This window comes from Drosophila bipectinata, chromosome 2R, assembly GCF_030179905.1.
Source record: "Drosophila bipectinata strain 14024-0381.07 chromosome 2R, DbipHiC1v2, whole genome shotgun sequence".
NCBI classification, from domain to species: Eukaryota; Metazoa; Arthropoda; class Insecta; order Diptera; family Drosophilidae; genus Drosophila; species Drosophila bipectinata.
Genome location: NC_091737.1, coordinates 24,225,974 through 24,236,745, shown reverse-complemented (window position 1 = coordinate 24,236,745; position 10,772 = coordinate 24,225,974). Strand labels below are relative to the sequence as shown.

Genomic DNA, 10,772 nt, shown 5'->3' with positions numbered 1-10,772 from the left:
TTAACGCGCTTCCGTCAATTAAACTTACGAGGCGTAACTGGCAAACTGGAAAATTGTGTCACACACACCAAAGCTCCGCCCAGGAATGAGATTGGGAATATTTTACCATACTGCCGGATGGCCAGGCCAGATTGGGGGAGTGTGTTTGTTGCACATGAATGTTGCATGTTGCATATATACGCATAGCAGGCGGTAGCAGGCCTTTCGTTGCCACGATGATCGACATAGTTAAGTGAAAATTTATTGGTAAAGGAAATGGCCGGCGGACAGGGAGACAACAGGCCTGATGTATCGGTTTCCGGGGCTTTTCGGTTGGATAATCCTTGGCAGGCCATCCGCCATCCAAGTGAAAGGCCGTAACACAACAGGTTAAGCAAATTTGGCTATGGCTTTGGCGATTTCGTATGCGTTGGCTTTTGGCCGTTTTCGTTGCTGTTGTAGTTGTTGTCGGCCATTGCCGATTCCTCTTGGCCATCTTCAATATTAATCTTGGAGTAAAGTGCGAAATACTTGGCTGGCCTTGCACCAGTTTATGGCTTTAAAGTTGAAAGGTTATTTCTTAAATCAGAGAATGGATCTAAAACAAATTAACTTTCTACATGTTAAATAAAAATCTTTTATTGGTATAGTATAGTATTGTTGACTATTTATATTTTTTATAAATTAAAAGCAAAAATTACTGTAATTTCTAACGTTAAAGAAACGATTTTTATAATTTGCAGTATATAGAAATGTTTATTAAGAGGAGACATCTCCGAATTGTATAATTTCAGAAGGAAAACTTCTTTGTATGGTATATAAATTATATATCTGAAAATGTAAAAAGGCATATCTTCATTGCCTACTTTAAAGGGCCCTTAGAATTGGAATAGTTATAAAGAGTACAATATTATCTTTATTTTGCGTGTAAAAAGATTCTAAAAAATGATTTAATTTGGTAACTATTTATTAAAATTTTAAGAAATATTTAATTAAGAACTAGCGCCCTCCTCCTCGCTTCTCATAGGTTGCAGATAAGCCTTATGTATGTATATTGTTGGGATACAATACAATATAAGAAACAAATGTAAAGGATAATAAAATTAAACCAATTTAAATCAACATCAAGATCAATAGCAATAGCAACAACAATAATAGCAACAATAATAATAGGTCAATCAATAGATCTTACTTTAATTATATATCCTAAAAAAACAGTAAATATTTAATTTTTATTGCAATGTAATAGACATATATGTATTTATGGCCTGGAAAAGCCTCGAAGCCTCATTTTGATTGGATGTTGCCACCATTCACTCGAATGTGGTGCTAATGACCGATGTCAGGCCAACCCCACTCGGTGGATCGGTGGGTTGGTGGATTGGTAGCTTGGTGGCTTTTTGGCTTTGAGGTGGTTTGGTGGATCGAACCACTTTGTATGCAATTAATTTTGACACTTTTTCGCAATTGCGCGCGATCAAGTGTGGTGGCTGGTTCGATCATATTTCTTGACGTTTTTTGTGATTATATCATCAAAATATTTCTGTTAATTGGCCAACTTCTTCTGGCCGGAGTCGTGAAACTTTCCACAATTGCAGACCAATAAGCAGTTATAGATGTATCACAAAATACGGAGTTATATCATGTCAGGCGGAACAGCACTGCCAAATAGCCAGAAAACAAGAAAACTAGTTGTAGATGAGCCCGACGAAGCGGCGAAGACAATGACCAAGTGTCGTGCCGGTCTGGATTTGTCATTGTTATGCAATCGCGGTGTGCCACCAGCGAAACCAGTTGATTAGTTGGCCGAAATGGAGCGCTTCCTGCATTACATTCATTGCTTAGCTTAGCTCTCTGCCTGCCAGCACCTGTACTTTCTATGTACTTTCAGTATCATGCCCCATGCCCCACGTAAAATACCTAATGGTAGTACCTATGCGGGCCCAACGGCCAGAATGGCCAATCAAATGGATTGCCTGCCACTGCGTTGCACATTTAAATTGCAATCAAATGCAGGTCGTTGGTAGTTGTGGGTGCAAGGTGCACTGCCATTAAAATTTGAGGTTCTACAATATTTTTTTAAAGACTTAAAATAAAGTTTAAAAATACATCTATAAATCATACCTTAAGTATGGAGAGCATGCACTTCAGAAATAATGGGTAAGGTACTGTTTTTTTCAGTTTACAAATTATGCACTATTCTTGATTTTATTTAAAATATATTTTTTTCAGTGCCTATTTTGACATGACGACATATTTCAGCGCACAACTCAATTTACGGCAAACGATTCCGAATCCAAATGCCTAACCAGGAAGCTGGCCAAAATCCTTGCCACTGCCACTGCAACTGCAACTGCAACAGAAACTGCAACGGCAATATGCTGCTGGCGCTACCACCTCCTCCTCCTCCTCAACTGGCCCTCCTCCAGCTGCCTCCAGCCTGCAGGCGGCCAGACCGACATAATCGCTGCGTTTAACTCCGGCACAGGCTTCAATTACACTTACACTTAGCCCCCTCTCGCTCGGTCTCATTGACTGACATCTTGGCTTTTCCCTCGCAACCCGCCGAAAGAGACAGGACTAGTTGGTTAGAAAGAGAGCGGTGGAGGCCGCCCGAGAGCTTGTGGCTTTGAGCTTGAGTTTCTGCTGCTTGCCGCCTGACTTTGCTGGTTACTTTGGGTTTGTTTTGGCTTTGGCTCGGTTTATTTGCGGCCTGGGTATTCACTATCATGTCAGGGTGGATCGGCACCCTGCTTTATAAATAATGATTCGGGGTATATACAATATATCGATCATAATTTTATAAGACTTGGCCTAAATAAAGGCTATTATAAGGGGTTAGGTAATACAATTAATATTAAATAGAGATTAAAAGATAAAAGAATGTCTCTAGAAGATATATTCTCTAGAATAAAAGATATTTTACTGTTTAGTTTGTTTAGTTTATATTCAAAATTTCAACATTAAAGGCTTTTATTAACAACTAAGGCTTTAAAGAGTAACCTCCCCAAAGCTGTTTATTATCGATAAAGATGTATCAAACCTGAAGCTATCTAAAAATAACAGCCTATAGAGTCTTGGCCAAGTCAACCATCTTCGCTGGTACCTCTTCAGAGTGCTTTGAGGCGGCAGTTAACATTGCCACAAGCCGAGTGAGTCCAAGTCCAAGCTGGTCGGCCTGTCGCAGTAAGTAGTTGCTCCGGCCACTTCCGCACCCCCTCGGTTCGCCTCCTGGACACGAGTTGATTATGTTTTTGTTTTAAGTTTCGTTTCCAACTCAGCAACTTCATGTCACCGCACTGCTATCGTTGTTGTTGCAAGAGCTCTGCTGCCGCTCTGTCTCGCTCCGACACGCCGCATGTGTTTCCAGTTGTGGCACGTTTCACTGTAGCGGCCGCTCGCAACTTTTTTCTTTGCTTTTTGGCTCATATTTAAGCGGATGCAGGCGTCGGGTCCCAGAGCAATACCATTTCTACGTCCGTCGACGATGGTTAACCAACATCCGCACCAATAATCCAATTAAATAACATTGAAAAATAAAAAAAAAAAGAACAAAAAGCAACGCGAATAACAATGCATTTGCCCCAAGGAGTAAGTGTTAATTACATTGGGAGTTTCGTGAAAAAAAAAAAACAAGAACCGTGTAAACATTCCCCCAACAAAAATATGTTTGTGTTAGCCAAGAGACCAACAAAAAAATAATATAAAAAATAAATGTTTTAAATGAAATCCGGCTTAGAAAGTCTCCGTATAATTCCGCTGGAAAAGTGCACGACGAGGGGAAAAAAAATAATATGCAAATAAAAAGCTTTCATTTTGCAACGAATTCATTGACTCCAATCGCGCGGGAAATGAGTAACGAGAAATAAAAAACAAAAAAATAAACTGCAGATAACCGCAAAAATTTAATTCGTTTTTTATGACCAGCGCTGAATGTTGAAACATGAAAAGAACTCTCAAGTTGGCCATAAACTGTTAATTGAACCAAATTGTGCAACAAAGGGAAAGTCACAAATCCAGACACGAGTGCTGGCCAAAGTGAAAGGGACTTGGTGTCTGTGGCATGGTCGGAAAATTGCGAAAATATTATTTTATAATCAAGTGATAAGCTTATAAAATATTTGAGAAATAATCCCTTTAGTGTCAGACTTTTATGAACTTCACAAAACACAAATAGTGATCAGTGAAAGATATGCCCTCTTAAATATTGCAGAATTTTTATTGCAATTCAAGTTATATAGCTTTTCTATAAAATAGTCATTGTCTACCTTAAACATGGGCTCGTAGATTACCCATGTGGGCGTCCCAAAATGGCTTTCTAATTCCGTCTTGGCCACTTTGCCGCTGACCGGGCCTCTGACATTGCCGGTGACAGCTCCTAACACGCCCAAATCAAAAACATTTCGTCCACGAGGGAGGTCCCATCACATCCCTAAATGATGATGATGGGTCTTCGAATAATAGTCGTCCGCCCAAGGAAATAAGGTCCTCAGATGCTTATTATGCTAATTGTATTGTCCGGCTGTTTATGAGCTGTTTGTTGAAGAAAATTGAAGAGGCCGATAACCTCTCTTTATTTCAGATGGTAGAATCGTAATGTTTATACTTTTAGCTACTGGATCGTAACCTTTCTACTTATTTCCGTTGCAGGCATTAAGTTTTCTGTTCATCACTTGCATGATGTTCGCGCTGGCAGGAGGCCATCCATCAAGCGACAAGCTAAAGTAAGACCCTTAACCCCGCCCTTTTAACGACTCACAAAAATAAAGGAAAAGTATACATACGCCTAGAGAAAAAAATAATTTTTTTATTCAAGAATCAGGGATAGACAAGCAAAAAATTTGTTTAAACTTAAAAATAAATTTAAAAAAAAAATTAAACTTATTAGTTTTACTCTTTAGATTTGTAATAATTCATCAAATTTTATCCTACAAACTATACTTTTTTTAAGACATACATATTTCCATGTTTTTTAATATTTCTAAAACAAAATTACTCATACGACCTGTATACCAATTGTAGTTTTATGGGAAGTCTAATTCAAATTTAAAGTAAAATAAATTCTTTGTTTGTTTAGTAACGATGGTAATAACTAATATTTGTCATCGACATATCTTTTTTTTATATAAAATAATAATAATTCAAACCAAAGACAACACTGCGTATGAGTAATATTCAAAGCCGTGATTCAAATTTAAGAAAACAAGCTCAAATAACATACTTTTTATGCCAATTTTGAGTTCTATTGACTAATTAGAGATACATTTAATATAATTGACTAAATATGAATTGTATATTAAGTTAATATCTAAGATATCAGCCTAATATAAAGACTAAACCTTTTTTCCTCTGTGCAGAATTCGAATACACGTGCCAGTGAAGCATCACACACATGTGCACACGAAGACGGTCATTAAGAAGGTCCCACTGCCCATTCCGGTGCCGGTCAAGGAGCACCACCACGAACCGAAAAAGCACCACAGCAGCCGCAGCCACCACCACCACCACCATCACGAGGACGAGCTGGATGACGATTTCGAGGGCTACGAGTATCCCATCAAGGCCAAAAGACGCACGCGGCATCCCTTTGTCTGAGCTCTTTCTGGCCAGAAAATACCCCCCGGAAAACACCACCCACGCACAGCGGGGAAAATGAAATCAAATGAAATACAATTTACGCAGATTAAGACGAAAATAAACCAAAATACGAGGCGGCTTGAGTACGGGATACATAAAGGACGACCGGAGTCGGAGAGGATCCGGAGCTGGAATCGGAGAAAACAAAAAAAAATCTATATGAAAACACAACAATTCTGGGTCTGATTTGTCACTGTTTTTTTTAGTGCCTAAGAAAGAAATGCGAAAATATGTAGGAGAAGCTCAAAACATTTCCGTGCAATAAAATAAACAAATATTAGATTTAAGCACAATTTAAAGCCAATGTCTACAAAGTTGTTTGCTTTTGTTTGGGTTCCTTGGTCTTTGACTTTCTGAGTTTTGACAGAGTTTTCGGGATAATAAATATATTTCTTTAGTGGGTGCTTAAATCAGGAAAATTATGTCATACCCTAAAGATTTTATTGAGAGACTAGCTACTACTGATATTGAAAGTTATAAAAAACCATACCGATTTAAAGATCTGTGAGGATTGCAATGAATATCAATTAAAGAGGCAATAATCCTGGTGTTACTATCCTTGAAGCCCCCAAACCTTTTATATCTGCAATATCTACTGATTATAGTACACGATTCGGATTTTACGACTCTGAATAAAATCCTACTAAAGTGAATACTTGGCTGCTGGAAATCAGGGAATCAGGAAACTCCCCCTCGTCAGAGCTTAAGCAACGAGATTTAAACTGATTGAATTGAACATTTCCAGATGTTGCTGTTGGTGTTGCCGATGTTGCTGCGGATGATACTGTTGCTGTTGCCAAAGTTGCTGCTGATTTTGATGCTGTCACTGTGGCTGCCACCTCGCCACCTGCACCTTCTGTGGGATATTTGTGCATAAATAAATGAGGCGCACGACATGCGAAACAGCAAAGTAAACCAAGAGCTGGGATGTTTGTAATGATTTTGTGGCTCTTGGCGCTGGGTGGGGGGCATGAGGCATGGCATCCATCGGGGGCAAGAGACTGAGACCGAAGCTTACGCCATGAAATATGCATGCTCAGCTGTGCCCCGTCCGCGTTTGTCTGTCCCGCTCGGGCGAGCGACAGCACGTGCTGGGCCGTCTAGTCAACAGCCTGGCTAAAAAGAATGTCAACAACTGTTGGCCGGGTCGGGTCGGGATGGGCTAGGACCGAGCAGGCACGCCGCCTGTTGCCTGTGGCTCTCAAAAGGCACTGGGAGAAATAATATAAACCTTTTTAACCTTTAAACCTTTATAAACTCCTAAAGAAAACCAACTAAAAAGTTGAAAAATGGGTTAACATATAGAACCTTAGTATTGGCCATAATATTTCCCCCTGTGTACCGACTGTTTTTCTTACGCCCCAGCAAACAAGCCCGAGGCGGCAGCTGTTGATGGCTCATTTTCCACGACTTTAGCGCCACTCAAGTGGCAGCCACTCAAAGCCGAAGCGAAAGCGAAGTATAAGCAGCCGCACTAGTGGTGCCGGAGGTGGCTAGTGGGGGCAAGAGAGCCCCACAAAGCCAGAAAAAAACGTGGAGGCGCAACAGCAACGACACTCGTCATTGTAGAGCCACTCAATTTACTCGGCACTCAGTCGGCTCGATGGGCGATCCTCCAGCGGAGTGGCGGGGGCGGCAGGAAATCGGACTAGCTGACTAGCAGGGGGCCTAATTAATACGTATGTACAACACCCACCACCCACTAGCCAGCCACCTGCCGCACTCAAGTGGGTGTGGTTGTGGTTGGGGCCCTGGGTGCGTGTGAGTGTGTGCTGGGAAAAGTCACATTAATTTAATGAGGAGCTCGCTAGACAGTGGATCTTTGCCAGTTCTTATCCGATCCCAGAGCGGAGTACCTTTATCGATTTGTGGAAAGATTCTCCACCAATCTGCATCAAAATCTAGAGACAAAATATTTTTTAAATTTTTTGTCAAAATTTCCAGGGGGTCCTCTTCAAAAGTGGGGAATTCCATGGGAGGGTCACTTAGACGCACGGGGATGGCTATATCTTTGCCAATTCTTATCCGATCCCAGAGCGGAGTACCTTTATCGATTTGTGGAAAGATTCTCCACCAATCTGCGCCAAAATCTAGAAACAAAATATTTTTTAGACTTTTTGTCAAAATTTCCAGGGAGTCCCCTTCAAAAATGGGGAGTTGCATGGGAGGGTCACTGTGACGCACGGGGATGGCTATATCTTTGTCAATTCTTATCCGATCCCATAGCGGAGTACCTTTATCGATTTGTGGAAAGATTCTCCACCAATCTGCATCAAAATCTAGAAACAAAATATTTTTTAGATTGTTTGTCAAAATTTCCAGGGAGTCCCCTTCAAATATGGGGAGTTGCATGGGAGGGTCACTTTGACGCACGGGGAGTGCTATATCATTGTCAATTCTTATCCGATCCCAGAGCGGAGTACCTTTATCGATTTGTGGAAAGATTCTCCACCAATCAGCATGAAAATCTAGAAACAAAATATTTTTTAGATTTTTTGTCAAAATTTCCAGGGAGTCCCCTCAAAAATGGGGAATTCCATGGGAGGGTCACTTTGACGCACGGGGATGGCTATATCTTTGCCAATTCTTATCCGATCCCAGAGCGGAGTACCTTTATCGATTTGTGGAAAGATTCTCCACCAATCTGCGCCAAAATCTAGAAACAAAATATTTTTTAGACTTTTTGTCAAAATTTCCAGGGGGTCCCCTTCAAAAATGAGGAATTGCATGGGAGGAGCACTTTGACGCACGGGGATGGCTATATCTTTGGCGATTCTTATCCGATCCCAGAGCGGAGTACCTTTATCGATTTGTGGAAAGATTCTCCACCAATCTGCATCAAAATCTAGAAACAAAATATTTTTTAGATTTTTGTCAAAATTTCTAGGGGGTCCCCTTCAAAAATTGGAAATAGCATGGAAGGGACTCTATGGCCCACGGGTATCATATCCATATCTTTGTCAATTCTTATCCGATCCTTAAGCGGAGTACCTTTACGATTTTTTAGATTTTTGTGAATACATTTATTTCAAAGATTTTAAAATTATAGACCCATATCTTTATATTATGGATAAATTTATTTTAAAACCTTTTCCTCGAAAGCCCAAATATCTTGAAAATTATTAAGTTGTCACCATACCGTGGCCCAGATCTGTGTGTTTCTTGGCCAAGTCCCTGGCCCTTGGGAAGCCAGTGTAGGTCTCATAGGCCAGGTCTTTCAACCGGCTTGTGGCTGGCGAGAGTCCCCCGCCAATTTGTGGGTGTGAAGCTCATATATTTACTTGGCTCTTCGTGTGGTGCGACGGCTGGCTGCTGATTCTGGCAGCATTTTTGGTGTTTTTGTATCTTTGTTGTTGCTGGTGCTGTTGGTGTTGGTGTAGTTGTTGTTGATGGTGTTGTTGTTTGATTTGGGCGCTTCTATTTGATTAGGCCGCCTAAGCGAGCTACGTGCTTGGGTTAATTTGTGGCCCCAAGTGTTGGCCAAGTGGGGGTGCGAAAGTCATTGTTACTGTGAATGTTTGTATGCCTACATATCTGCTCTGATGTTTGTGTTTGTTCTCGTGTTTGTATTTGTGGTGACAGCAAATAAATCGCACGCATGTGCCCCGCCGACACTCGCCATGCCACATGCCACATACAAATACAAAAATTGTGCATAGCACGCATAACAATGAGTGGAACTGGGAGCTGGGAACTGGAAATGGGCCTAGACAAACTACTTTTCGGCTACTTAGTGATAAATATGCTGGCTAATCAAATGGGAACTAGATTTGCGGATTAGCCGGGTCGCAAACTTGGCTTACCGAGTTACAAATCCCCTGGCTAATTCAGGCTCTTGGCCAGTGGCACATTGAACGGAGGAATTAATCAGCGAGATCAAGATTATCCTTGGGCTATTTAGGAACTTTTAACCTTAACCTTAAGAGTTCCTTAACCCTTCTGGTCAAACAATATCCAGCCCCCAGGGTCTACCAAAATCCATCTCCTGCCCTGTCATAATTTTCTAGTTTTCTAGACGATGACCAAAATAAAAAGAATAAAATAAATAAATAGCAGCCTGGACCTAAAGGACATTTGTCTCGAGTGGACAGCAATCACCGGCCGGACCCTCGTCCTGTGCTCCTTTTGGCATATTTGAAATACAAACATAAAAGTAGAGATTTGCTGACTTCGGTGCATAAACCGAGGCAAACATCATAGTCCATATAAACAGATTGTTAAATATACGTAGTTTATGCCCCAGGACCCTGGCCAAGGAGAGCAACTTATGCGTCGTCCGACATTTCATATTTCTTTTACGATTCCCTCCCCAGGATAATGCCGGCAAGGATGTCAGGGATGGGTGGATGGGTGGCGATTTTATTGCTTATAAAAATAAAATAGATGGGGTAGAAATGGACTATGCGAAAGAAGAATCAATGTCGGCTTTCGTTTTTATTATTTGCATAGGGCCAGATGGGCGTGACCACGCCCAGGGCCTAAGGGGAAGGCCAACTGGTTTTATGGCCCCATTTAGCGATGAGAACTTTTCTTTTCGGCCCTCACTCCCGCGCCCTGCCTCTCTGTGTGTTTAATTCCCAATTAATTTGGGATTTGGCCACTGCTCTCCGACCAGTTAATTAGACGGCCATAAAACGGCCGCTAAATGCCGCTGCCACAACGGACACTGCCACAGTAGCATCTGCTGGCGCAATTTTTGGCAATAAATGCGTTCGTCACATGCACAAATTAATTACCATTTGTTTTCTGGCCAAAACCGAAATTTAGTTGCAGATTTTACCGACTGGAAATAAAATTTTTAAAATGGCTGAGGGCAGGGAGTGCACCATTACAAAAGCCAACAAATCGTCGACTCATTAAGGGGGCCAATGAGATTTTTCCGCTTGTTCTGGCCTGTGAAATATTGCCGAAATAATAAGAGGGTCGTACTAGCAGCAGGTGTGACTGAAAATAAACTTTTTAGCACCGGAAATAAACAGACCTGCAGGAAAGTAATACAATTAGATGTAAACTAAGAGGTCTGTAAACAAATTATAAATAAAACCAGACACATTTCCTCATCAATAAATAAAAGGGGTTTACAGAATAGGTTTAAAAATACTAGGTACTTGCGTTTCAGAAATAAATAAAATTAGAGTAGTTTTAAGGGAAAAAGA

At 41.0% G+C, this 10,772-nt stretch overlaps 1 protein-coding gene across 1 annotated transcript; it reads left to right on the top strand.

Annotated features, from left to right (window-relative positions):
• The first annotated feature begins 3,485 nt into the window (after positions 1-3,485).
• On the top strand, positions 3,486-5,727 carry LOC108118776 (uncharacterized). The gene is made up of 3 exons (XM_017231573.3): positions 3,486-3,570; positions 4,630-4,703; positions 5,337-5,727. Exons 1-3 carry the CDS (start codon positions 3,553-3,555, stop codon positions 5,572-5,574), a joined length of 330 nt encoding a protein of 109 aa, XP_017087062.1. The 5' UTR covers positions 3,486-3,552; the 3' UTR covers positions 5,575-5,727.
• The last annotated feature ends 5,045 nt before the right edge of the window (positions 5,728-10,772 follow it).